Source organism: Cyprinodon tularosa, unplaced genomic scaffold, assembly GCF_016077235.1.
Source record: "Cyprinodon tularosa strain WSP-4 unplaced genomic scaffold, ASM1607723v1 ctg119, whole genome shotgun sequence".
NCBI classification, from domain to species: Eukaryota; Metazoa; Chordata; class Actinopteri; order Cyprinodontiformes; family Cyprinodontidae; genus Cyprinodon; species Cyprinodon tularosa.
In genome coordinates, this window is record NW_024037992.1 from 428,755 (window position 1) to 456,231 (window position 27,477).

Here is a 27,477-nt window from a genome sequence, read left to right on the forward strand (position 1 = left end):
TAAGTATACTTTAACAAACTTAAAAATGTCCCAATTTTGTTCGAAGAAGTATTACTTTAGTAATACTTCAAGTACACTAAAAGCACATTGTTTGGTATACTTTCTAAACTTATACTTATACTTAAGTATTCTTAATAGAATTTACTTCAAGTATGCTACTTTTTGCTAAGGGTTGACTATAACGAGGCAAGACAAGGACTCATTCAAGTTTAACAATTTAATTTATTTTGGTAGCAAAATACATCTTTAATTTCAAAGTTTAAACTTTATTAACATAAAAAAAATCTAAAAATTAAACTGTGACTATACTGTTAATTAGTATTAGTTCAAACAAAATAACAAAAATCCCCATTAAACCGGGCCAGTTTGTCCTAGAAGTAACTCAGTTAGTGATAAGTGCCCCCTGCTGGACTGGAGGTCCCACAGAGAACCATTGGATGAAAGCATGAGGCATAAAAATAAAAACCTCAAAAGCTTTAAAGTTATGCTATCAGATAGATTTTTTTTTTTTTTTTTTTGCTGCTCCTGTTTCAGCTGAGAAAACAATGTAACCATTTAAACAGTTTTACTGTCTATATGTTTGATGTTCATAATATATCTCCATAAATATCATGTGTTGTAAAAGCAGATGAAACCAGATTATAAATACTGCACCCCTAAATAATCCACAGGTCCTATTAAAAAACAAACAAAAAGGAAAAGTACTTTGTTGACTGAGAAGGTTTACCAGTTTTAACCTTTCAGGTTTACTTAATCTGGATCAAACACATTTTTCTGATTCCTCAACAGAAATGAAAGATTAGGGGAAATTAAGTTTAAAGGCTGACTTCAGTCATTTTTATTATTAAGTTAAAATTATAAAATGTAAAAAAAATACTATTAGTTTACGGCAGAAACGTCCATTAATCCTCTACACCAAATGCTTTATTGCAAACATACCTTTTTTTAGTACTATTGCTCCAGATAAAGCTGTATAATTATATATTTTTCAGTAAAGCGTGTTAAAATGAATCCCTAAATATGCGTTTTTAAACTAAACTACAGGTCATAACAACAACAAATAATAATAATATTGAAACTTTTTCTTAGTTGGATAAAAAAAATTTAATTTTTCAATTACATTATTTCTACCCACAATTGAAGTTTTATAGATCTGGAGTTGAATTCTTTTTTTTCTGGTATGAATCATCAATAATGTCCCTATGCTTCATGTTTCTGCAGAAAGTCTTGGTTCAGTCAAAGTGTTTTTCCCTGCAGTCTTTATGTTTTTCAGAGATGTTTTGGTGCTGCTCAAATATCTCTGTGAGAATTATTTGTTTTGCCTTTGAGAAAAACAAGCATCTGTTAGATTTATATCTCACTGCTCTGGACCAGAAAATGTGACAAAGCTCACTTTGTCCACCGAGGTTTTTCAGAGCATCAATCTGACCCAATAATTGAACGATGGTCGGACATTTTCCCGGCGAGGAAAAGAAACAGATGTTTGGGGGCATTTTTTCCCATGTGCATAAAAGGACTTTAATAAAAACTTTCATCTCTGTCCAAGGTTAAACATCCAAATTTCATTTTAAATTCCAGTTTTATTTTCAATAAGTTTTACAAACAGAAATACTTTAGAAAAATCTACTCCCAAATTATCATTTCTTCTAAGTCCCTGAGAGGCAAAGCGTTCCCTGTAAAGCTTGATGTCAAACAGGTTCACAAACTGCTTATCTTAAAATAGAAAAAAGTAAATGTGTTTTTTTATGTTCAAAATGATGTTCTTTAGAGTTTTCAGATTCACAATATTGGGTACAATGCATAGCTTGCAATGCCACACGTGTTCCTGCCATTCCGGACCATCCTCATGTATCCACCTTCACCCCAGCTGCTTCCCCAGCTACGAGAAAGAAGAAGGAGAAAATGAGTTTTTAAGGTGTATCATTGTGAAATCCACACATTTAGGTGCTTTAAACGTGTTAAACACACCTGTTCTTGATTAGCCAGTAGTCTTGACCATCCTCGGAGCCGTAGCCAACTACCAGCACCGCATGGCTCAGGTGATCAGGGTTACAGTTGGGCTCGTCATAAATCCCTGCAGAGAAATGGAAAGGCAAAGGTCTTTGTTTGAATCGTGCATGGCCGCGGGCAGGGGGGTTGCTGCAGCAACCCCCTATTGGCCAGAGGGAGATTTAAAAAAAATGCATTAAAAATACTTTGCAAAATTTATACATTTCTTAGAAATATCTTGGTAAATTATTCCGTCTTTTTTTTTTTTTATTACACATATTTGGATTTTAATGAAACTATTTTGAGGCCTAATCAACACAAGTTCATGGACGTAATGTTGTCATGGCAATGTCAAGATAGCTAGTGCGTGGTATCCCGCTCGCAGCAGCTGAATAGTAAATAATCTAATGACAGAAACCTTTTGTTGTGTGTTTTTGTAGCAGGGATAACTAGGATCATACAAAATTGGTTTGGATGAACCATGTTTGTTCTCTACCTCCAAACTCAGCATCTTCATCCATGCATAGGGGTGTAAATAATAATACTTTTGTATCGATGCATCGATCCAACAGCCGTCGATCGGATGCATCGACACGTCTGCTCGAGTATCGATTCATGTTTTTTTTTCCTCCGGTCTATTTTTATCCATTTGCTCCTGGACTTAATTCTGACTCCCGTGCTGCGGTGGCGCTAAACCTATTTTGCCCTCCTACCTCGCTTCCTTTAGCCACTACCATTGTTCCGCTTGCAGTATTTTTTGATTCAAGGCCTTTCAGAATCTATAACACAGAGGCATTATTATTTAGGTGGAGAACAACCTTGCTACTTCTGTTATTTGCTGTTGTTTCTCAAATAAAATGCAAAACGATATTACAGCTTTCATTGATTTATTTCAAATTTGAAACATTGTCTAGCTTGTAAGGTAAAAAACAAAATCGAATCGAATGGTATGGTGGTGTATTCCTGAGAATTGAAAATAATTGAATCAGTCACAAAAATGATACTGAATCGAATCGCCATGATGGGTGTGATTTACTCCCCTATCCATGCCTGCAATAGGAACTTTGTTTTAAAGTTGTCAGATGCGCTCTCAGGAGTTTTGGCTGGATTTGATTAAGCTTTTAAGCCTCTTGGTAGAAACTAGTTTGATGGAGATGAGAAATCTGCTTCCTGTTCTGTTGAAGAAACAATAATTTGCATCCAATCATTCAGATTTTCTTTTATATCTGTTCCTGCAGTTCAACGCCACCATAGTATTATAGAGTTATTTTGATCCGGTGCTCTTTGTGTAATGGAGAACTGTTCAATAACTTTTAAATAGTACATTAATATAATATTTCTTGGTGGTTTGTGTAAAAGGATTTTGGAGCTAATAGAGTCACGTTTGACATAAACACAGTGACTCAGGTTCCTGCCAGCTGACCAGATCTACGCTGTTATATTGATTGTTATTGTGAAGTTTAATTAATAGTGCAGATATTCACCTGAGAACTGATTATATCTGCGTGTTACAGACCCTGGTTGGTGCACTGACATTAAAGTTAATAATCTCAATTTACTTAATTATTATTATTATTGTATTTTAAATAGGCATATAGGCTCATAGGTAGTTTTTCCAAAAGAAACAAAAACATTTTCACAGCACCCCCTGTTCAAAAGTACTTCCTGCAGTCCTGGAACCGTTGATCCCATTTAAAACTCCCTGATGAATTTGCTTTGAGATTAAATTATTTTTACCCTGTTAGATTAGATGTACATCTTTCAAAACACGCCACTACTTACAGTAGAGTATTATACAATTTAAGTCAGTTTTTATTCAACTATTATAACTTCTGCTTCACAGCAAATTTCAATGAACGTTTCATTCATATGATTTAATCTAGTGTGCAAATCTAGGGTCTACATGCCGCTGTCACAGTTTAATTTTCCAGTGTGGGTCACTAACGGTGTGTCTATTCTAATTGATTCTATTCTATTGTATCATATATATAATAGCAACATTGCTGTGATATTATTTTAGCAATTCTATTGTAAAACTCAAACAATATGTGTTGTGGATCAAAGTCGATGTTCTGGAAGTTTGGTTTTGGTTTCCAAATCTACACAAATCTACACAAAATTGACTTTTCACCACTGAGCAACGGCTCAGTGTTTTTAGCCGTTAGCCAAGATAAGACAGTTGGACGCAGAATCTGCATTAGGAGAGGATAGAAACAATGCAACCGTTCTAAGTCTGTGAGTGGTGGCTGTTAAAGCTCTGATCTTATAAATCTACTAAAAACCCATTAATACTTCAGGATCCTCTCTTTCTGCATTAAAAGTTATTTTATCTATTTGACATTTAATATTAAAGTATTCTTACAGATTGAATTTCAGATACTTAAATGATAGAAATGAGTGTAAAATATCTGAATTGATGTTACTTTTTACAGCTTTTTTGTTTGCTGAATTGAAATTAGAGAATTAAAATAATCTTTTGATATTTTTCTAATCTAATAGAAACACACCTGCTCATAATTGAACCTGACACTAGATTTCAGGGTCAGAAGCATAAGTAATGAAGCTTTTACTGGGCTCTAAATGTGCACCTTTTTCCACTCTGATAAACATACAATAAGGAAATGTTGTGAAAACAGACACGGAAAGTTGATTTTAGATTGAAATGGCAGCATTTTTCCTTATAATAAGCCCAGAAAAAGTCCCATTTATAAGAAGCAGAACAGCCATAAATTTTGCTGTTTGAATTAAAATCTTAACTGACACCTGAGGAGAAATATCTGGCTGTGAACAGCAGTTTGTTAGGAGATAAACAAACTGCTGCTGCTGGCGTTCGGCTAGTGCAATGCCCAGGGGGGTTTAGAAAAGTTGGTCCATCTGCAAACTGCTGTAGCTGAAAACTGATGCAAGGAAGATAGTTATGCTGTTTTAAACTCCAGTACAGAAAAGTAATGCACAATTTGATCAAACCTGTAGGAAAGTTTGCACCAGCTTATTTCTATTAAAGCAGAACAGATACTTGCCTGAGCTGTAGAAGAGGAAGCTTGAATGATCGGCATCGACGGCTACAGTAATTGGCCCGATGGTTGCCACAGCATCGGCCAGCGCCTGCTCGTCTCCTTTGGGAATGAAGCGGTAGTCTCTGATATGCGCCACTGCAAGACTGCTGTCGTAGAAACAAGGCTGTGTGTCCTGTGGAGAGAAAGGAACGCCTGCTGAAGAGCTCTCCGTTCGTCTGGACAGAGGCTGGAATATAAGACTGAGGCTCACCACCGAGGTGTACGGATAGGTCTCTGTCGTCTGCAGACCGTTGCTGACCACATAGTCATAGGCGTTGGCCATCCAGGCGCCGCTGCAGCCGTAGGTGCCGTACGGTTTGGAGCAGTCCACCAGGTTCTGCTCGCTCAGAGACATCAGCCGACCCGTTTTCTTGAAGACTTGTCCTTCTATCGCTCCTGTGGTGCTGAAGGCCCAACACGAACCACAGTAACCCTGAGAGGACAAGAGAATTGTTGCTTTAATTGTAACTCAGACTGAAGAACAAAATGACTCTACAGGTGTTATCTTACCTGATCTTTAACCTCGGTGACATAGCCCATGCTCCTGTAGTCAACAAACCAAGTATTAAGCTTTTTAGCGTTGTAGCGCAGTCTTCTAGCTGAAACCTCCCTCCCTCTGGCCACAAACTGGGCATTGATCATGGCTCCCTGCAGATTTTGATATTCTTCCATCGTCTATGGAAGGAAATCAGAGGAAGAAATGATGCACCACACAATCAGTCAGACTCTGGAAAAACAGACAAGCTAACCTAAAAATTCTGTATTCTGGTGAAGTTGCTGAAAAGTTTATCTTCTAACAATAAATGTACTGATTAATCTGCAGCTACCAGAAGCAGCCATGTGAAGACAAACACTAGAAACTTTTAACAAATCTAAGAGCAAAGCAGGCCCTCCTTACAAGGTCTCCATATTTATTCAAGGCCAGACTGAAGGACCTCCTCCCGGTGAGAAAGCCTTGGTTGTGGTCCTCAATCTTCCGCTTGTTGTCCTCCCAGATGGCCCTCCGCTGCATGTCGTCCTGCTTTAAAGGAAGGAGAAAAACACTTAAAAGGTTGAGTTCTCCTGATTGTGTTGATGTTTCCTCAAAGGGTTTAACTGTTTATTTAATCTCACCAATTCATCGTAGCTTATGCCGTGACTTTTTTTCCAGATGTCCCACTCGGTCAGGACCGCCTCGTCCGAGTCTGACAGCACCGTCTGCGGGCTGCACAGCAGGACAGAGAGCAGGGCTGCCCTCAGCAGAAAGCTGATCTGACCACCTAGAAATACAGAAAATAACGAATCAAAACCTCTTGCTTTAATGTGGATGTTTGCATTAAATTATAAACGTTCTGGCAATAGTTCAGTGACACCAGGAATAACTCTTTAAACACCCAATCTCTTCTTTTAAGCCCAAGGATTCTTTCTTGTATTAGTTATTTTAAATCTTTATGTTAAAACATAGATTTTACAGGAAAAGTTTTTTCATCATCAAGTTTAAATTCTATTTTAATTGCAAGACAAATGAGACAAAGGTAAGAAAATAGTTGGTTTCTCAAACTGAATCAAATCCTGGGTTGCCTACCTGCACACATGTCAGCCTGTTTGGTTCCCATGTTCCAATGGTGACTCCCAGAGTGTACAGCCTCCAGCTTTCAGCCTGCTATATAAAGCTTTTTGTTAACTATATGTTCTTTTTACTAAAGCCTTAAATGAAGGCTTGCTCCTGCACCTGAAAGGTATATTAGTCGACAAAAATATGTGGCCCCGTCGGCTCCCCCTCTGCACTCTCCTGCAGCTATCACTTAGAAACAGCTAAAGCTGCAGTATTGTTAATCCCTCAAATACATGTTTATAACTGAGCATAACACCTGACACCCGACACAGGCCAAAATAACAATGCATGTGAATAAAGTTTGCACTGAAATAACAGCAGAAATCAACCTGTTGATGTTTTTGTTTTGATAAAAGCAGAAGAAGTTTCACTGAGATTATTATATGCACTCATTGATCAAATATTTCAGGAGAAACAATTACTGCATTATTGTGAACATTTTTTTTAATCAGCTTTTTTGGATATTGTTTACTAAGACAGGCTTTATACAGATTGTAAATCATAAATAATCTAGTTTTTTTTTTTTTTTACTAAGTGGTTAAATTATCACTGAACTTAATAAGTTTTTGGTTCCAATAAAGAAACAACAGACCTCTCATCCAATATATAACATAATGAAAATGTAAAAATGGACTGTAATGTTTTTTTTTTTATAACACCAATCTGAGCTGGAAAACACTCACCACACAGCTGCAAAAAAAAGCTATTTAAAAGCCTTTCTATAATGAAAAAAATCTGAGCATGTTGTAGATCATAAGCCGTGCATTATTTTACTGCAGTCTTATAGCACCTTATCTAACGTATTAGAATTCAAATCTTGAGTAAAAAGTATAAGAGTTATATTTCTTTCCTCAACTTACCTGAAAAATGACCAATCTGCATCATAAAGAAAATGAGACATATTTTTTGTTTTAACAGTCTTAACCCAAAAATAAGTGGATTTCATTGATTTCTCTTCTCCAATGCTGATCTAAAAACCACGAAGGAACTGACCTACAGATACTGATAAAGTTTCCTTTATAGAGAAGATATTTACAGACTCAGACTGAGGGTTGCGGTAAACTTAAAGTCCATGTGTGTCTGTGTGCGGTTTCCGGCTCTGGAGCCGCTTAGAACCACAATCTAAACAATGCTCATTGCAACTATTTATGTCATTGTTTACATTCTGATCTCTGCTGCACTTTATGCTAATGTTTATCTACTCCAACTGCAACATCATTACAACTGTTGTGAGCTGTACAAAATGACATTTCATTTTGTATACACTCTGTTTGTCTAAATCTATTTCCCAGTTCAAACAAATGTAATAAAAAAGTTGTCAAAGTACAGTGAAGTTGATAAAAGCGACAGTGAATGTGGATTTTACAAAGACTGATTCTGTTGTTTTGCTGTAACATGCTAATCTAAGAAAGTTCAGACGTTACCTGCTGGTATTCACCTTACCAGTGTTTGTGTGTCAAGGTTACTGTTAGCTGCAGTAATTAGTCTTAGTAAATTACTCTGGAGGGATTTTTCTTACCATTGCTGGTATTTTAAAGCCATTGCTGCCTGCGGATTGTTTACAAATAGAAGTATTTTTTTTTATTTCTCTTTGTTTCTGTTATAATTTCTGACTTGAATTGAATAAGGACGCTGTTGTTTTGTTTATGTCAACATGGTTGTTCACTTAAGGTTTGGTCAACACGCAGAATCAAGCAGGAGTCCGAAAACAGGTCAGGCAAACAGATCAGAACAAGAACAGGCAGGCTTAGAGTTCTGAACGCAGAATGGGTCAGGATCAGGCAATCAGAACACAAACAGGTACGCCAGAGAACTCTAACCAGGGGCTTGAAAAATATGGCACTGATGACTGGAAGCAGGCGGGTTAAATAGAGACTGGTGACACAGATCAGTGGTGATGAGAAACTGGGTGGAGCTACGCAGGTGAATGGAATGAACAATCAAGCCAGGCATCAGTGCCAACATCAAGACAGGTTGTGTAGCAATGCAGGAAGAAGACCTTCACTTAACAATCGAGGTAGATAGAATTGTACGACGAGTTTGAAATCCAATTATTCTGAAAATATGTAAAACTAAGAACTTGTCAAATGATTCTGTTATACCAAATTGTGACTTGTGGTGTTTCTGTGTGAGGATGAACAATGGATAAAGGGATTGAAAGGGAGCCATAAAAATAAATAGTCTCAAGATGGAGCCAAACTAAGGTTTAAAGACAAGTCGGTTCTATCCACAGCAAGTAGTCAATTCCCGGCCCGGGCTCTTTCTGTATGGAGTCTGCATGTTCTCCCGAGCATGCGTGGGTTCTCTCTGGGTACTCCGGCTTCCTCCAACAGTCCAAAAACATGACTGTTAGGTTCATTGGCTTCTCTAAAATTGTCCTTAGTTGTGATTGTGTGTGTGAATGGTTGTGTGTTTCTGTGTTGCCCTGTGATGGACTGGCGACCTGTCCAGGGTCGACCCCGCCTCTCGCCCATAGACAGATGGAGATAGGCACTGGCCCCACTGGCCCCTGACCAGGACTAAGCAGGGGAAGATGGAGGGATGGATGGGTTATATGTGTAGACTGTTCATGCGTGAAGGGAAGAATAAGGAAATATTGATATCTAGAGTGGACCGGTTACTGGATGACTGGTAGATCAAATATGGCCTGCATGGCCTGGATGATGAGGCGATCACCTTCAGTCCCTTACATGGTGATACAGTGACCCATTGGCCAAGAAGATGAGCTCCTTGTTTTCTGGACAGGTTAAAAGGAGAAGATGTTTGCTCCTTCGGCCCTCTGGCTCTCCAGATTGCTCCTGAACTCCTGCTTAGATTCTTCATCGCGGAAGACGAGATAAAAATCAACCGCATGACCTGAGAAAGGGTTCCAGAGAGCCAAAAGGAAAGGTGTTTGGCCAGAGAGATGACCTAGCCAGGGGATAAGGATGATAATATTTTTAGGGATAGTTTAGGATTACAAGCTTAGTGATTACTTGTAGAAATTTTAGGTCAAGATTGAGATACGAAGGGTCCGTGACAAGCCAGAAGAAACAGAAGATTTAAGGCCGAACATGAATTCAATTTAATTAAATTCTATTCAGTTTATTTCTATAGCTCCAATTCACATCATGTCATCTCAGGTCACTTTCCAGTTCACCAGATCATCCAGTCAGATTGATTCAACGTTTTTTATCTAAGGAAAACCAGCTGATTGCATCGACTCATTGACTCTCATTGGAGGACATAAGGGGTCCCTATGTCCTCCAGCAGTCTAAGCCTATAGCAGCATAACTATAGAGATAGATCAGGATAACCTGAGCCACTCTAACTAGAAGCTTTATCAAAAAGGAAAGTTTTAAGCCTAGCCTTAAAAGTAGACAGGGTGTCTGCCTCACGGACTAAAACTGGTAGTTGGTTCCACAGGAGATGAGCCTGATAACTAAAAGATCTGCCTCCCATTCTACTTTTAGAAATTCTAGGAACCACCAGTAAACCTGCAGATTGAGAGCGAAGTGCTCTGTTAGGAACATAAGGAACAATCAGATCTCTGATATCAGATGGAGCTTGGCCATTTAAGGCTTTATATGTGAGAAGGAGGATTTTAAATTCAGATGTTGTATTTCCTTTATCTGACTTATATGCAGCAGCGCCCTCTGGCGGCCTTTCTCTGTCCCTGCAGGATCCACTGCAGAGGCTGAGCTCAGCTGACTGACTCCGCTGTTGTTATGATGTCCGCGGCGGGACAACACCCAAACACTGCGCAGCAAAAACAGCCTAATTACGATCAGCATCGCGTCTGACTGATTGCACAACAAGAGATCACCATGAGTCACGACTGAAGTCTGCAGGATGTCTTTCAAGGTAAACCGGCTTTCTCCGTCCCGCTGTGTCCGGCAGAGAGGGCCTGCATGCCGGGAGGACAGCTGCTGCTGCTGTAGAGTCAGGATGTGTTTAATGAGGTGACATGTTGAGGTGTTCAGTGCAGAAAGGGAACAGACGTTAGACTGGGTTTAATCATACAGCTCTGCAGTTACACGTCTGGGCACGATGGCTGCACAAGAAGATGCTGATAAAAGTATTACATGAGTCACAGATGACAAATGCATCTTTCTGATGTGCTGTTTGGTGTTTGTGAAAAACCCTGAGAGTTCTGAGAGGAATGGCGTAAAAACACAGATGGATGAGGTAGACTTCCTCAATATTTAAAGGGGTTTTAATCAATAGAAGGGCTGCAACTAACGACTATTTATGCAAATCGATTAATCTGTCTATTATTTAGCCAAAGGTTCCTTAAAGAGTATTTTTTAATTCAATTCTATTCAGTTTATTTCTATAGCTCCAATTCACATCATGTCATCTCAGGTCACTTTCCAGATCAACCAGATCATCCAGTCAGATTGATTCAAACTTTTCTATCTAAGGAAAACCAGCTGATTGCATCGACTCATTGACTCTTCAGCAATCCCTCACACTAAGCATGCTTGTAGCGACAGTGGAGAGGAAAAACTCCCTTTGAACAGGAAGAAACCTCCAGCAGAACCAGGCTCAGTGTGAGCGGCCATCTGCTGAGGCCCACTGGGGTTCAAGGAGACAGAAGCAGACATAGAAAAAGAAGCATAGATAGAAACTGTCAACCAGCTCCACAGGCGGCCCCGTCCAGGAAACACACAGCCAGGCAGACGAGCTCCAAGCCAGCTCCCATGTCAGAGGATGAAGAGAGCACATCCAGTTAGTCACAGTCAGAGAAACAGGACTACACTGGAAAACAGGCCAAGCTCCAACACCTAGAAACAAAGGTGTTGATGGCAGCAGCACAGCTGATATTTCTCTCCAGGATGGAGTCACAGCCAAACAGGAACAGACCAGATGAAGCTACTATGAGAAAAAGCAGAGAGAGCAGAACGTTAGAGATTGAACTAACAGATTCTGCAGAGTGGGAGAATAGAGATAGAATGAAGCAGAATGATGAAAAAGGGGTCCCTATGTCCTCCAGCAGTCTAAGCCTATAGCAGCAGAACTATAGAGATAGCCACTCTAACTAGAAGCTTTATCAAAAAGGAAAGTTTTAAGCCTGGCCTTTACAAGATTAAACCAGGTGAAACTAAAATGTTTCCACAAAAGGCAGATCTGGATTGAACTTTATCTTATCTAAATGCAAAATGTTTACATATTTTTGTAGAATGTTGATGTAGTTCCTGCTCTAAGTGGGTCACTCTGTCAGCTAAAGGCATGTTTTACAGTCTCTATTCTCCAGTTAATGATTAATTGATTGCTCAATTAGTTGACGATTATTTCAATAGTCGATTAATCACGATGAATCTGATGAATTGTTTCAGCCCCAATCAATAGTTGATTGGATCATCAGCAGGATTTTAATTATCTCTTCTGTGTCAAGATTGAGAAGCAAAGGGCTGGAGAGAAAATGGGTACCAAGCTGTCTGTAGAAAACCGCTGAAAGATCTTCATAAGGAATTAATAAAGATAGGTGGGGAAAAAAAAAAAAAAAATATATATATATATATATATATATATGCATCAACAAAGTAGCCTGAGCTTTAGAAGAGTTTTTCTAAATCCTGCTTCCCTGAAGGCCTCCAGAGATGGGAAGGTCGATAGATCCAAACCACCTAGATCATCACATTCACTGTATTTCCTATTTGTTTCCGAACAGGAAACAAAATCCAGACAAACATCAACTCTGTAGCTCAGTATTCAATCTAAAGAAGATTAGCACCACATCATGATACCCCCACCACTGTGTTATACAGGCTGTATCATGGTTCTATTTTTTCCTAAATTGGTTATCTAAAATTAAACTAACCAATTTCCAAAACTACTTGAATTTATCTTTAACTTCAGACTGAGGAAGAAATTATGGATAATGGAGTCTTTGTAATTCTGAGTTTACACAAAGATCTAATTGCCGCAATATGAGTTCACTGCAAAAACAATCCAGAAATCAGTAAAAAATTGCTTAAATTAAGTATATTTAGCCTTAATTTGAGCAGGTAAATAAGATGATTTGCCAATGGAATGAGTATTTTCACTCTTAAAATAAGATAGTTAGATAATATTTACTTGAAATAAGAAGATAAAATTGTTTTTTCTTATTTTAAAAGGAAATTGTCTTGTTCCATTGGCAAAGTGTCTTACTTACCTCCTCAAATCAAGGAAAAACACACTTATTTTAAGAAAAAATAACTTATTGAGATTTCTATTTTTTGCAGTGTTGGATTGGATGAAATTTGCAATTTTTAGAATAGACAGAAAAAGGTGACAGTGCTGGCAGAGGAGCTGATCTTTTTCCAGTTTTAAGTTAAAGAGTCGGCTCACCCAAAGAAACTGAAGTGACAGGTTGCCTAAAGAACAGTGAGCTTAAGGGTGGCGAACCTCTCCATAACATCTACACTAAGCAGTGAAACGTGGACACATACTACAGTGGTCATTGTCTCACGCAGCCTAATGCTTTAATGGCGGCTTCAGTGTCAGCTGTGTGTGTTTGCCCTGCAGAAGGAAACGCCCCTGGCTAACGCCGTGTTCTGGGCAGCGAGGAAGGGAAACCTGGCACTGCTTCAGCTGCTGCTCAACAGCGGGCGAGTGGACGCAGACTGCAGAGACAGTGTACGGACAGTGCATGCCCGGCCGCTCCGCCGCACGCTTTAAGCAATATCTACCTGTGGTAGGGACACAGAGCGCTGTGGAGAATGCTTTTATGTGAATGAGAATATTCTTAGTTTGCATGCAGTTCATTTTATCTGCATCCCACAGTGCTGTTCTCGTATCGTCACTTTTAAGGTATTTTTCTGTGATTTTTCAGTCTAGACCAGGGGTCACCAACCTTTGTAAGGCAGAGGAAGGAAGGAAGCAAGGAAGGAAGGAAGTCTGCAAGAAAGCAAAGAAAGAAGGATGCAAGGAAAGGAAAGACAGAAGGAAGGAAAGAAGGGATGCAAGAACGCAATAAAGGAAGGAAGGAAGGAAGGACGCAATAAAGGCAGGAAGGATGCAAGGACGCAATAAAGGAAGGAAGGAAGGAAGGAAGGATGCAAGGAAGGAAGCAAGAAAAGAAAGCTGCAAGGGAAGGAAAGACAGAAGGAAGGAGAGAAGGGAAGCAAGGACGCAATAAAGGAAGGAAGGAAGGAAGGAAGGAAGGAAGGAAGGAAGGAAGGAAGGAAGGAAGGAAGGAAGGAAGGAAGGAAGGAAGGAAGGAAGGAAGGGAGGAAGGAATGAAGGAAGGAAGGAAGGAAGGAAGGAAGGAAGGAAGGAAGGAAGGAAGGAAGGAAGGAAGGAAGGAAGGAAGGAAGGAAGGAAGGAAGGAAGGAAGGAAGGAAGAACATTCACCTTAACTTTTGATTAAAATGATGAAAGTGTTTTATATATGATTTAAAAAGAAGGGCAACATCTTTTCTCTTTTTTTCTTTTTTCCTTTTCTTCTTCTTTTTTTCTGCTCTACTTACATTGCAGTGTCCATATAAACTGTAAAACTCCCTGCATAATTATAATAAAGCAATTTATATGCATGAAACAAGTGGAGCTATATGGCAATTGCCATATTGCTTCTCTTGTGAGAGTAGAATCTGTTGGGCTCTTTTTGGCATCAAGACAATTATTCTTATTGCCACATTGCCAGACAGGACACTGTTAAAAAAAAAAAAAAAAAAAAGAAGGGCAACAGAAGGGAAACAGGCACCCCATGAGGCCCCTGAGGGCCCCTTGGTGTCTGCGGGCACCAGGAAATCTTTATAGGAAAATCTTTAATGTCTGGAAGCAGTATGATTAGTTTAAGTTCAGGAACTTGACGTTAAAATTTGATTTCTGTTGATATCTGAATTTATTTCAAATACAGTAAAGGACAGCTGTGATAAACAGCTGCTTCATATCAAAGCTAAATATTTTGGTTTAAAGGAAAAGTCCAGTCAGCAGGAATAATCAATGGATCATTATTTATACCTAAAACTGATACATTTGGTATGATTTAATGAATTTAGTGTTTATCAGTAAATAAATAAAAACAATAATTTTTGTCTGGGAGCGGCCATTTTTGCCCAAATATAGTAACCCCTCCCTCCTGCCATCTTTCAGCAGTGACGTCACGGTGCGGTAAGCCTAGCGCCATTCTCTCCGCTTTCCAAGCTAAATCAATGGGAACTACTAGACACATCTGCAATCAACAACAATTATTGACGATTTCCAGAGGACTTCACCATTGAAATTCACCAGAGCTATAGTGAAACTGACAATGCCCACGTGCATGACAGCTGGATGCTGGAATACATCGGGTAAAAGTAAAAAAAACATGAGTTATTTCACCTTTCTGATTCCTGATCCTCCACGGACGGGTTGGTCGTTGGATCGCCAACTTGAAGAGGGAGGATTTGCCATCGAACTTCTGGCCAGAGAAAAAACACGTAATATTCAATTCAATTCAGTTTATTTATTAAGCGCCAAATTCACAACACATGTCATCTCAAGGCACTTTACAGTTCACCAGATCATCCAGTCAAATTGATACAAAGTTTTCTATCTAAGGAAAACCAGCTGATTGCATCGACTCATTGACTCTTCAGCAATCCCTCACACTAAGCATGCTTGTAGCGACAGTGGAGAGGAAAAACTCCCTTTTAACAGGAAGAAACCTCCAGCAGAACCAGGCTCAGTGTGAGCGGCCATCTGCCGAGGCCGACTGGGGTTCAAGGAGACAGAAGCAGAGATACAAAAAGCAGCTGTAAAAGGCGGCCCCGTCCAGGAAACACACAGCCAGTCAGACGAGCTCCAAGGCAGCTCCCATGCCAGAGGACGAAGAGAGCACATCCACTCAGTCACGGTCAGAGAAACAGGACCACACTGGAAAACAGGCCGATCTCCAACATCTATTAACAAGGGTGTTGATAGAAGCAGCACAGCTGATGTTTCTTTCCAGGATGACGTCACAGCCAAACAGGAACAGACGAGGCAAAGCTACTCTGAGGAAAAGCAGAGAGAGCAGAAGGTTAGAGATTGAACTAACAGATTCTGCAGAATAGGAGAACAGAGAGAGAATGAAGCAGAATGATGAAATGGGGGTCCCTATGTCCTCCAAAAGTCTAAGCCTATAGCAGCATAACTATAGAGATAGCTCAGGATAACCTGAGCCACCCTAATATGTAATATGTAGCCAACATTTGGAAGAAGAATGTTTTCAAGATGACTTGGATAATAGCGCGTTGTGACAAACACCAGATACAGCACTGGGACTTGATCAACAGCCGATACCGCACCGTGACAATGTCACTAACCAGTAGGTGGCAGTAGTGTTCTTTGACAAACATGGATGCCTCCAGTAAAGCTCATTCACATGAAAATTACTCTGGATTAAAAACACTGATCATTTATTGAACAGGATGGAATCATTTCAGATTTAAAGAACTTTCAGAAGTTTGAATTCTGAATGTTAGCGACTTTTCCTTTAAGTTTTGATCTAAACTGCAGTTTAACTTTCATCCCAATGCTAATAAGTCATTAACTGTTGGTACCTATTATGTATAATTGAACTCAAAGCATATTTTAATAATATTTAACAAGTAGAAATAATTTGTTTGAGTGTCTGGTTGAACAACATAAGGTTTTTTTCAGTTGGTGAAAAATGAAGGTGAACGTTAGTTTAACTGTAAAACTGGGTCAGGTGGCGTAAAGAGGGCATGTATAGAATAGAAAGGAACTATTATAGAATTCATTAAAAATCAAATCAAATCAAGCCAGAGGACGGTTTTGTGCCTGTCTATGTTTGGTTTATTTTTTTATTATTATAAAGTGTGCATTAAAACAAACACGAAAATTAGCAGTGTGATACAGTGAGAGAGGAGAAAATATACATATTGCTTAAAATCAAAATTGTTGAGAAAATGGGTGAAAATTTTGTTCTAATTTCGGTTTCTTATTGTACATTTATTTGTTATTTTTGCATCTTTACTACTAATATACATTCTCTTTACTAATTAAGAGACATTGGACTATGAAGGACCAACTCTGCCATATTTAAAAATAAATACAGAAATAAATAAATGCTCAATAAATGTATAAGCATACAATTAATTGCCAACAAAAAAGTGAGACATAAATGTATATAACTCTTAATTAGCTTCTTTATTTATTTGCCTTTGTAATATTTACCTTATTTATTTTTCTGTCCTTTATAATCTTCAACTTTATTTTTTAATTACTTATATTTTTAAGTATTTATTTATGTGCATGTTATAATATTTTTGTCTGTTTTATTCTTCCTTTGTATTTTTTTACCTTAGTTATTTCTTCGCCGCTGTTTATTTCTCTATGCCCTTTTTACATTTCTCTCTGCCCTTTTTACATTTCTCTATGCATTTCTGTCTCATTATGCAAATGAGGAGGGGGTGTGTCCTAGAGAGTCAACTTCTGCTCATTGGTTGGCTTGGCTGTCCATCTTCTTAACTCACAGAGCTCAGAGTACTAAGTTAAATGTTCTCTTTTCTGTTGCTGTTGTTCAATAAAAGTACGTTTTAAGATCATTTGAGGCGAGAACCTTATACTTTTAAGCATCACCATATGGCCCATTCACAGATTTAATGCGTAATTTAAAAGAAAATGTGACCAACTTGAGAGGACCGTGGCAACCAGCAAAGCTCCGAAGCTGACGGCAGCCAGGTCTAACCACAGCCCATCTGCAGCGGCCCTCTCTCGGCATAGCCGTGTGTGAAGCGTGTTGGTTAGCATTTTACTACATCGGTCGAATCTACAGGAGGAGAGTCTGATGTCGAGTCTGAAGTCATTAGAACTTGAGTAGGGACTTTGCCAAACTTTGCCAAATACAACAAAAAATCGCCATCATAGCCTGGCTATAGACCTGGCTGCCGTCAGCTTCGGAGCTCCGCTGGTGCCACGGTCCTCTCAAGTTCGTCACATTTTCTTTTAAATTACGCATTAAATCTGTGAATGGGCCATATGGTGATGCTTAAAAGTATAAGGTTCTCGCCTCAAATGATCTTAAAACGTACTTTTATTGAACAACAGCAACAGAAAAGAGAACATTTAACTTAGTACTCTGAGCTCTGTGAGTTAAGGAGATGGACCGCCAAGCCAACCAATGAGCAGAAGATGACTCTCTAGGACACACCCCCTCCTCATTTGCATAATGAGGCATAAATGCATAGAGAAATGTAAAAAGGGCAGAGAGAAATAAACAGCGGCGAAGAAATAACTAAGGTAAAAAAATACAAAGGAAGAATAAAACAGACAAAAATATTATAACATGCACATAAATAAATACTTAAAAATATAAGTAATTAAAAAATAAAGTTGAAGATTATAAAGGACAGAAAAATAAATAAGGTAAATATTACAAAGGCAAATAAATAAAGAAGCTAATTAAGAGTTATATACATTTATGTCACACTTTTTTGTTGGCAATTAATTGTATGCTTATACATTTATTGAGCATTTATTTATTTCTGTATTTATTTTTAAATATGGCAGAGTTGGTCCTTCATATTGGACTGTATCAAACTGAAAAAGGTGACAAATACCAACGTACTAACCCTTTTTTAGGTTTGAATTTTCAAATATTTATGAAAAACACATTTCCCATTTAGTTTAGAGTTATATCTAGTGTGTGTCAGTCTATAGCATGAAATCCTAATAAATAAGTTGGAAATGAAGGCTGGATCACACTGAGGGTTGCAGCAAGTTTATCATTACATTACAATCATTTTTGCTGATGACGACAGAATAAAGAAACAAAAGCCTTAAAATGATGTTGTCGTGTTTTTGTATTGCAGTACGGAACGACAGCGCTGATGGTGGCGTCCTACAGCGGTCATTATGAATGCGTCAAAGAGCTCATTATGCAAGGAGCAGACATCAATTACCAGAGAGAGGTAGATGTGCTTCAGGAAGTTACTCATAATTAGTTGTTTTTCTTTCCCTCAAAGCTAAGTTTTCTGTGATCACTGCAGACGCCTGGATGAACTGCTGGTTTGGAAATAATATTGTTAAATAAAACATAAAGAAAAAGGAAAAGGCTTGTGCCAGAGGCGGCTGGTGGAGGTTTCTCCAGGGGGGGGCTATAAATTCAAAATAGACGTATGCAAAAAAAACAATCAAACATATTCTAAGTTATCACACCGGCATGTTTATAGGAATGCAAGCAACAAAAAACAGTATAAAAACATAATTTCATGCATAAGTTTACTTTTTTCTACATAAATGTTGTCCTTCTGAGGCTTTATGAAGATAAATCTGTGTTCTGCATGGTCTAATATTGTGTCACTAACCTAAAAAAAAAATGCAGTTCAATAATGGACAAGCTATTAATGAACATTATGTTTCCTAATATATAAAAAATATTCATTTTCTGAGAATGTGTTTATTTAAGTGCAACTATGCAAATTAACAAACATCTAGAAAAATGACACTATTACGGGGCGCTGTTTGTAAAGTAAGCAGTCAAAAATGAGGAGCAATATTTATGGTTATTTAGTGTGTTTTAAGAGAAAAATAAGGGTTTTTTTTTTTTTCAATTCACTATTGATTCATTTATAAAAATCTTACTTTGTTAAATGAATATTTAGCTCCAAACTAAATATTTAGTTTGTTAAATACATATTAAATTTGGAGCTACATATTTATTTTAACAAACAAAATATTTAATTAGCAAACTCCTAAGGAGCCGCACTGGCAGCTCATTCCTCTCCAGCCGGGATGCAGATCCAGGCTTCCCGTTTGCAGGACGGGTGATTTACCACTTGAGCTAGCCCACATCTGAAAACATCTCAGACTTGAATTGTGGGTAAAAGTCATTGAGCTGCATCTATTTTTATCCTCAGACAGGTTCTACGGCTTTGTTCTTCGCCTCACAGCAGGGACATCATGACGTCGTGAAGCTGCTCTTTGAATTCGGTGCTTCCACTGAGTTACGCACTAAGGTGCGCTGCAGTGATGTGTTATGGCTCCTACAGTTTATACAGTGTAAAGCATGCAGCTGTTCTGTCAGATGAGCATACCCGGTCAGACCAGCATACCCACAGTCAATACCTGATTATCCCTTTAGTTTTGTATGAAAAATACACACACACAAAAAAATGAATTACTATATTTTTGGTGTTTTTTGAAGCCTATGGCGATCTGACCTTAAATTGTTTTTTGTACATGACTAAAAGGAAACACGCCTGTTGAGGTAGTTTAAAGTCTTTTTTTCATTCAAAACTGAAAGGATAAATGTCAATCTGACATCTTGAGCATGTTTATGCTGGTCTGATGGGGTATGCTCATCTGAAAGAACACCAGCCAGTAATTCAGTTACCAGCGATACATTTAGAGATTTTAAGTCTCTTGTCTTCCATGTTTGCAAACAGGATGGAGGCACGGCGCTCACCGTGGCCTCACAGTGCGGCCGCTCTGCTGTGGTGGAGATCCTGCTGAAGAATGGAGCTAATGTTCATGACCGGTTAAATGTGAGTTCCACATCTACATCTCTGTCTGTCTGTTAGGCAGTCACGCTTCATGCTCCTGCATTAAATGACCTTTTCCGTGACAAGCCTGATGGCAAGTTGATCTCAGCAGGAATCCAGTCGCTCTGGTTTCTCCAAACAGCTGAGTCAAGCATGAATCACCTCAAGCAGGATTAGGAGATCCCTGAAACGACAACCTTACTGTAAACATATGTATATAAGGTAATTATTAGTGTATTTATTCTGAGTTTTACCTCCAACCCTCTTGTATTCAGGATGGAGCGACTCCTCTTTTTCTAGCTGCCCAGGGGGGTCATGTGACCGTGATTCGTCAGCTGCTGGCCTCTGGTGCCAAGGTCAATCAAGCCAGGGAGGTAGAGCCCACTGGAACACAAAGCACTTTGCATGCCTGCACATCTAACCTGCTCGCTCTTTTTCTTAAAGCTAGTAGGTAATGATTAAATCTAAATAAGTCATTTTTTCTTAAAATAAGTGCATTTTTCTTGAACTGAGGAGGAAAGACAACTGACATTTCAAGTGCATATTATGTAATTATCTTATTTTAAGAGTAAAAATACTAATTCCATTGGCAAATCATCTTATTTATCTGCTAAAATTAAGACGAAATACACTTAATTTAAGAAATGTTTACTTTTTTCTAGATTGTTTTTGCAGTGCAGGGATTTACTGATAGAAATATATTATGCATAGATATGTTATTTAGTATCGTATGAAAAATGAAAGTATCAAATTTTATGCATGTTTTGCCTCAGAGATTACTATCTTTGCGCTACGGCAGCACAGAGCGGACAAACTAGTGACTGTAGAGATGCCATTAAACTAGAATGTGACTGCCAAACTTCAGGCCTAGAAAGCTAGATCCTACACAGACTAATGAAATACTAATTATGCTATAAAAAAAAAACCTTGTCATGACTCAACAAGATGGGTGATGCAGATGTTGTGGAAGCCATTTTGAACCATGATGGAGGGGGAGAAGCGGTGGGGGAGAAGTTCTTGTTGCTGCTTTCTGGTCAGCACTTTATAACTTACAGCACTCGCAGTATTAATAAACATTTTACACTTTATAATGTGCTATGTGCAGAAATAATAAACAGTAATGTTGTTTGTTAGGTCATTTTTAGTGATTATAAAAGCTTAAAGTAGGGATAACAGTTGGACATGAACCATATGCTAAAATCTGACACATTTACCTCTAATTGTCTTTGTAGAACAGCTAAAATAAAATGCATCAAACTATATTATTTACTTTGCATTACCATCACATTAGTTGCAAATGCTTAAAATGAACTTAACGCCATCCAGTATTCAGGAAACGGGGACATTATTGTGATGGTGCTTCATTCACCACTGAAGCAGCAGATTGAGTTTTCCCTTCGATGCTGCAGAGGAGATATCAGCAAACATGATGGTTGAAATGCAGGCAAATAAAACCCTGAGGACGTTAGAATGGAATGACAAATGAAGGACACATATGTTCTCATGCAAACTCTTCACCATCCGTCCCTCTCCCTCCCAGGATGGCACTGCTCCCCTGTGGATGGCAGCTCAGATGGGTCACAGTGAAGTAGTGAAGGTCCTTCTTTTACGAGGAGCAGATCGGGATGCCGACAGATTGGTACGTTCATTTTGTTGGGACTGATAAATCATCAGGAAGTGATGTTAGGTTTGGTGTAAAGATTTGGGAAAAATCCATTCATTGTCCTGCACTTAAGCAATTCTGTATTAGAGAAGGTCACCAGTTCAATGAAAAACAGTATTTCTTTTAGCACAAGTTTGTGATTTTAATATGGCTATTTCCTTTCCTGCTTATTCGGAATTTATATTTTATTTTACTGTAAACTTAATATGCAACAAGTGATAAAACAAAATAATTAAAGGTCCTTTATGGAGCATTAATAGAAGCCAAACAGCTCTTAATATAACTGTAATTGCTTCTTATGTGAGACCAACCCATCCCTGTAATAGAATAGAGTAGAAAATCCCTTTATTGTCCCACATTGGAGAAATTGTGTTTTTACAGCTGCAAAATATTATAGCAGAACTAGACACACAATATGGACCTTAAAGAAGTATATAAAAATAACAGAATAAGTGACAGAGTTAAGAGAATAAACAAATAAGTACAATACTGTACAGTGTTTTACAATATAAATACTGTGCATCTGAAGAATAGATAATAAACAGCTGTGGGCATTTTTAATTCTATTCAGTGTATTTCTATAGCTCCAATTCACATCATGTCATCTCAGGTCACTTTCCAGTTCAACCAGATCATCCAGTCAGATTGATTCAAAGTTTTCTATCTAAGGAAAACCAGCTGATTGCATCGACTCATTGACTCTTCAGCAATCCCTCACACTAAGCATGCTTGTAGCGACAGTGGAGAGGAAAAACTCCCTTTGAACAGGAAGAAACCTCCAGCAGAACCAGGCTCAGTGTGAGCGGCCATCTGCTGAGGCCCACTGGGGTTCAAGGAGACAGAAGCAGACATAGAAAAAGAAGCATAGATACAAAAGGCAACTGTCAACCAGCTCCACAGGCGGCCCCGTCCAGGAAACACTCAGCCAGGCAGGCGAGCTCCGAAACAGCTCCATTTAGTTAGGATCCGTCTGTTTCCCACCTCCTGCACTGAGTCCAGAGGGCATCCAATCACAGCTGGCCTTCCTGATCAGCTTATCCAGCTGCTTCCTCTCAGCTACAGATGAGCCCATAGATATCCATAATAAAGGCTAGATGTCTCGTCCGCGCTGCTGGCCAATGGGGGTCGACGTCCGCACGTGGCGGCCATCTTACCACAGGCAGCTCGCTCATTCGTAGCATTGTGTTTCAATGGCGCATGTACTGAAATAACCATAACTTCCTCAATTGTCTAACTATTCTCAAACTGTTTGGTTTGTTAAACAAAAGTCAGACATGTAGTTGTGATACTGCGCACTTAGGAATAATTATAACCATGGAATTTCATATGAAAAGAACACTGAATAGAACATATAGGTGCAATAAATATACACATGCACAAGGTATTTATGTTAAATCAATATATGCTATTAAAACTCAGTGTACAGAATGGCAACCATATATATATGGTCCCAGAAATATATATTTATATATATATATTTTATATATAATGTATATATACAATATATATATAATATATATATATATATATACATATATATATATATATTGTATATATAATATATATATACAATATATATATATATAATGTATATATACAATGTATATATAATATATATATATATACAATATATAATATATATATATATAATGTATATATATATAAAATATATATATATATATAATATAAATAATATATATATATTGTATATAAAATATATATATATATATATTATAATACATATATATATATATATATATAAACACTTTTATTTGAGTGTGATTAATTATTTCACAGTCCTAATTTATTTATATTTACATAAATACTTTTATAATATAAATATTACTGTTATAATAAATTTGAAATACTGACAAAAAAGGCTTATTGTGTGGCAACCTCTTGGTGTAGAAGCATAATCCAGGTTTCAAATTAAAGGTTACACTGTGAAGTTTCATGTAGACTATTCTGATTATATATCAGTAATTACACAAAAGTTCCTATTTTTAAACCATTATAAAAGTGAAATTTATTTGCTATTAAAATTGGTACAATAGTCCCCTTCACAAGTATATATAGATGTAGCATGTTGAAATCCCCACCTACACTACTGTGATGGTATACACATGGAAGACAGAGATTTAAAAAATGACCCAAAAAACATAGCTTGGTTAATGCCCTTTGAAAAGGACGGTTTTATTGTGTTTCTGTCGCATGTTGTTGCTCTGTAAGCCAAGGTTGGTTATTTTGGCAATGTGGTACAGCCTTAACTTAAAAAACAAGGACACAACCAATGTTAACAGCGTATGGTGGTGGCTGTCTATGCCATACTGCGTTTCTCCGATGTGCTCTCCAAGCACAAACACATCCTCTGACCCTATCCTCTTCCGTACAATGTACACGACCTCTAGCACTTTGATGGGCTGTGATCGTCTGGTACATGAGGTCTGACGAAGAACCCACTCTGCTGCCCTGACTACCATCACAGTGCCTTCTGATGGAATCACCAGACCTCCATTGTTTTTTAACTTCAGCAGGTGGTAGCTCTGGTCCTTGATGGCAGATGCAGCATCTGTTACCAAGCTGGCACGGCAGACATCACAGGACAGCTTTTTCAGAGCCCGTCGCACAACAAATCCTGAAATAAGAGTTGTATTATTAAAATAATTTATAATAACCATGGGGAAATTAAGGGAACATTTATCTTTTTGGGCCATTGGGATATTGATTTCCCTCAGGTTTTGACTATTGGCAATCTTGTAATACTATTAAGTCATAGCCCCGCTGTTCCTGTGTACCAGAGCCTGTATTGTACATACATCCACTAATTAACTAACGGTTATCCCAAAAACCAATCATAATTTCATATCTTACATGTGAAAGGTGATCCCACTGGCACTCGTTTTGACACTACGGCGATTGGAGCATCCGTAGGCTGCACAAAAGTCTGGCATCTTCCTATTAATAGACCCAGCAAATTCCTGTAACATAATGTAAGATGTTTTGACAAACCAAATCGATTGGAAATCATGCATTAATCATGTATAAATTCTGCCTCTTCCACTGATGTAAAGTTGCTGGTTAACGTTAGCAGCTAGCTAAACTGTAACGTTAGCTGCTAACTTACTAACTTTAGGTCTCACTTCGCAGCTTCTTGTTCTTAGCCAGCTAACGTTAGGCTAATAATGAAAATACAACAACACTCAGATTATTGTTATTAGCCAACTAATAGCTACAACCACATCCACAAAGATTGTAATTTACACTAAAGATTAATTGTCATACAATCGTTATTGATAACTTGCGCAAGTAACCGTGATGCACCAGTATGCTGCACGATCAAGTCATTTTTCGACAAGAAAATCTGCAATTTCGACATGTTCAAGCATCAAGAATTATAGCCACGTTCATAACGTTTGTAAGAAACCAAACTGTTTGTAAATCCGTCAAGAATTCAATGAGATAAAGTATTTGTGTTCGTGCTGATCACTCACCTTACATTAAGTACCACAGAGCACAACAGAAAGCCTGCCTGTGGTAAGATGGCCGCCCGGTGATGCCGTTTGAGACTCCTCCGTAAGACATCTAGCCTTTATTATGGATATCTATGGATGAGCCACTGCCCCAACAGACAGACAGCTCCAGCAGATTCATAGAAGGTCTTTAGGAGCGCCCCCTGCTGTCCTAAAGACCTCAGTCTCCTCAGCAGAAAGAGTCTGTTCTAACCTTTCTGATCCAGAGCCTTAGTTTCGGGAGTCCAGTCCAGTTTGTTCTTCAGGTTAACACCTCAGTACTTAGAAGAGTCCACTATCTCACTGTCCGTTCCATGGATGATCACCAGTGTCACCACTAGCTCCTTGGTTTTCCCTGCATTCATCAGTATTATTAATGCATTGCTGGGTTCAATCCAAGGTGCTTCCAGTCCCAAAAAAGTGAATAAAATGTTTGTTTTATGTTTTCAGACAGACAATTAAAAAAATATTTGTTTTACCTGGATGAGATATTACATTACACGGAAAAAAAAAACAATAAAACAGCCTTTAGTTGAGGGTTGAATCTGAAGCTTCAAAGCAGAATTTTGGTGTTTTTTTTATTCACAGTGTAGTCTGTAGGTCACCAAGCTGCACACTGCAAGACGGGTGGGGTTGGGATATAAAATTATCCTCTGCTTCCTGTGGAATAAACATGCAAATGAAATACTAGTTCAGGGAAAATTACTAATAAATTCCTACCTGAAACCACCACTGACTCTGACTGTAATAGATTCAGCTTTAGGAATCCTCCTCATTAAGAAACAGGATTGAACTCAACTGTTGCTTTTCCTGTGCAAAAATATTTGGCATTAAAATGGCATAAGTTCAAGAGTGCTGGAATATTTCTTTACAAACAAGAGAAATGAATAACAGGAAAAATCATACAAAATCCAAACGTACAGAGCCTTGGTGTTTAATTTCATGCTGTGGACTTAACGGTGTAAAAGAAAAGCGTTGGTCTGAAACTGTTCAGATATTGTTAAAACTAATTCAGTTCTTATGTCTCTTAACTTTAAAGGACGGATCGACTGCGTTATTCAAAGCAGCACTGAAAGGACACAACAGCGTCATCGAGGAGCTGCTTAAATTCTCTCCTTCCCTTGGACTTCTTCAGGTTTACCACTGCATAGATCTAGTTGATTTCATCCAGTTGCCCACAGAAGGGGGATCTTCAAGCTTTTTCATGTACAATTTGCAACTTAATTAAATTTTTTAAATAAATAGCTGTTATGGTTGTGTTGCCTCCAGAATGGCTCCACCGCCCTTCATGCGGCTGTCATGAGTGGAAATCTTCAAAGTGTTCTGCTGCTGCTCGCCGCCAACGCCGATCCCTCTTTACCCGACGAGGTAACGCTTCCAACTTTGATGAACAGGAAGTAAAGCCACGCATACATCATCCCAGCTCCTTAAACATGTTTCCGTTCTGCAGAATAACCGCCTCCCGTCTCATCTTACGAAGAGCGATCGCATTCGGAAGGTTTTACGTCGGGAGGCTGTGAATGGAGACAGTTGATGAAGGTTCAGACTCTCCTCCTCCATGCGGGTCTCTGCAGCTCGGACCGCATGTTGTGACTGAGAGGGAAGAACAGCAACATTTAAAGGTGTTAAAACTGAAACATGTAAACGGTGCTGGGTTACTGATAGTGGCTGAAATAAAGCTGTGAAATGCAGAACAAACTTGAACTGAATGTAAAAATTACAGAAAATCCATCGGCCATTTATTTGTCAACTTATAGAAGAGAACGTACGGAGATCGACGAGCAATGAATATTTTGCACACTATTTATTCGCCTTTTTAATAAATGCCATAAATACCCAATTTGTTTGCAGTGTTTGTTATGCTGAAATGAGAGGCCATGTAATCAGGAGACAATATGAAGACACAACAATAAACTATAAAATTGCTTAAAATATTGTGTAAACAAAATGTTTCATTCTTTAAAATTGGTTTTCTGTTTAGTTTACTTTTATACTTATAACAATTGTTCCCTTAAATAACAGGTTCAATTCATATCCAGCTATTAGGAATCTCTTTATGTCCAGACAAATTAAATTTAGTTATAAAGTACATTTAAAAACTGATTTTGCTGAAATATTTGAGAGAAGGTGTAAATGATTATATTTTCTTGATGCTCCGGATCACCAGGATCCAGGAATTTCTGAAAAGATGCTGTGAATACAGGGAGAAATTATCTACTTGGAGGAAGTC

The 27,477-nt window shown here is 38.3% G+C and overlaps 2 protein-coding genes across 8 annotated transcripts; one reads left to right on the plus strand and one right to left on the minus strand.

Moving 5' to 3' along the window:
* Nucleotides 1-1,283: 1,283 nt before the first annotated feature.
* cts12 (cathepsin 12) lies at nucleotides 1,284-6,740 on the minus strand. Of its 2 annotated transcripts, none has more exons than XM_038268497.1 (8): nucleotides 6,610-6,740; nucleotides 6,159-6,304; nucleotides 5,944-6,063; nucleotides 5,556-5,720; nucleotides 5,257-5,478; nucleotides 5,010-5,178; nucleotides 1,969-2,074; nucleotides 1,284-1,879 (listed from the first exon to the last, which is right to left on the minus strand). In XM_038268497.1, exons 1-8 carry the CDS (start codon nucleotides 6,638-6,640, stop codon nucleotides 1,780-1,782), a joined length of 1,059 nt encoding a protein of 352 aa, XP_038124425.1. In that variant the 5' UTR covers nucleotides 6,641-6,740; the 3' UTR covers nucleotides 1,284-1,779. The 2 variants fall into 2 exon arrangements, with proteins under 2 accessions (XP_038124425.1, XP_038124418.1); XM_038268490.1 differs by having other exon boundaries at nucleotides 5,944-6,066.
* Nucleotides 6,741-10,272: 3,532 nt separating this feature from the next.
* On the plus strand, nucleotides 10,273-26,872 carry ankrd29 (ankyrin repeat domain 29). Of its 6 annotated transcripts, none has more exons than XM_038268513.1 (10): nucleotides 10,273-10,482; nucleotides 13,132-13,300; nucleotides 18,405-18,503; nucleotides 19,452-19,550; nucleotides 19,980-20,078; nucleotides 20,351-20,449; nucleotides 21,616-21,714; nucleotides 26,287-26,382; nucleotides 26,517-26,615; nucleotides 26,698-26,872. In XM_038268513.1, exons 2-10 carry the CDS (start codon nucleotides 13,256-13,258, stop codon nucleotides 26,779-26,781), a joined length of 819 nt encoding a protein of 272 aa, XP_038124441.1. In that variant the 5' UTR covers nucleotides 10,273-10,482; nucleotides 13,132-13,255; the 3' UTR covers nucleotides 26,782-26,872. The 6 variants fall into 6 exon arrangements, with proteins under 6 accessions (XP_038124441.1, XP_038124450.1, XP_038124472.1 ...); XM_038268510.1 differs by having other exon boundaries at nucleotides 10,274-10,482; nucleotides 13,132-13,242; XM_038268522.1 differs by lacking the exon at nucleotides 13,132-13,300.
* Nucleotides 26,873-27,477: the final 605 nt, after the last annotated feature.

Coding starts and splice junctions, on each gene's coding strand:
- cts12 (XM_038268490.1), bottom strand. CDS start 6,640: ATGGGAACCAAACAGGCTGACATGTGTGCAG. Junction 5,721..5,943: donor TGAATAAATATGGAGACCTT/GTAAGGAGGGCC, acceptor TTCCTTCCATAG/ACGATGGAAGAATATCAAAA. Junction 1,880..1,968: donor TACTGGCTAATCAAGAACAG/GTGTGTTTAACA, acceptor TCTTTCTCGTAG/CTGGGGAAGCAGCTGGGGTG.
- ankrd29 (XM_038268510.1), top strand. Junction 13,243..18,404: donor ACGCAGACTGCAGAGACAGT/GTACGGACAGTG, acceptor TTTGTATTGCAG/TACGGAACGACAGCGCTGAT. Junction 20,079..20,350: donor ATGTTCATGACCGGTTAAAT/GTGAGTTCCACA, acceptor TCTTGTATTCAG/GATGGAGCGACTCCTCTTTT.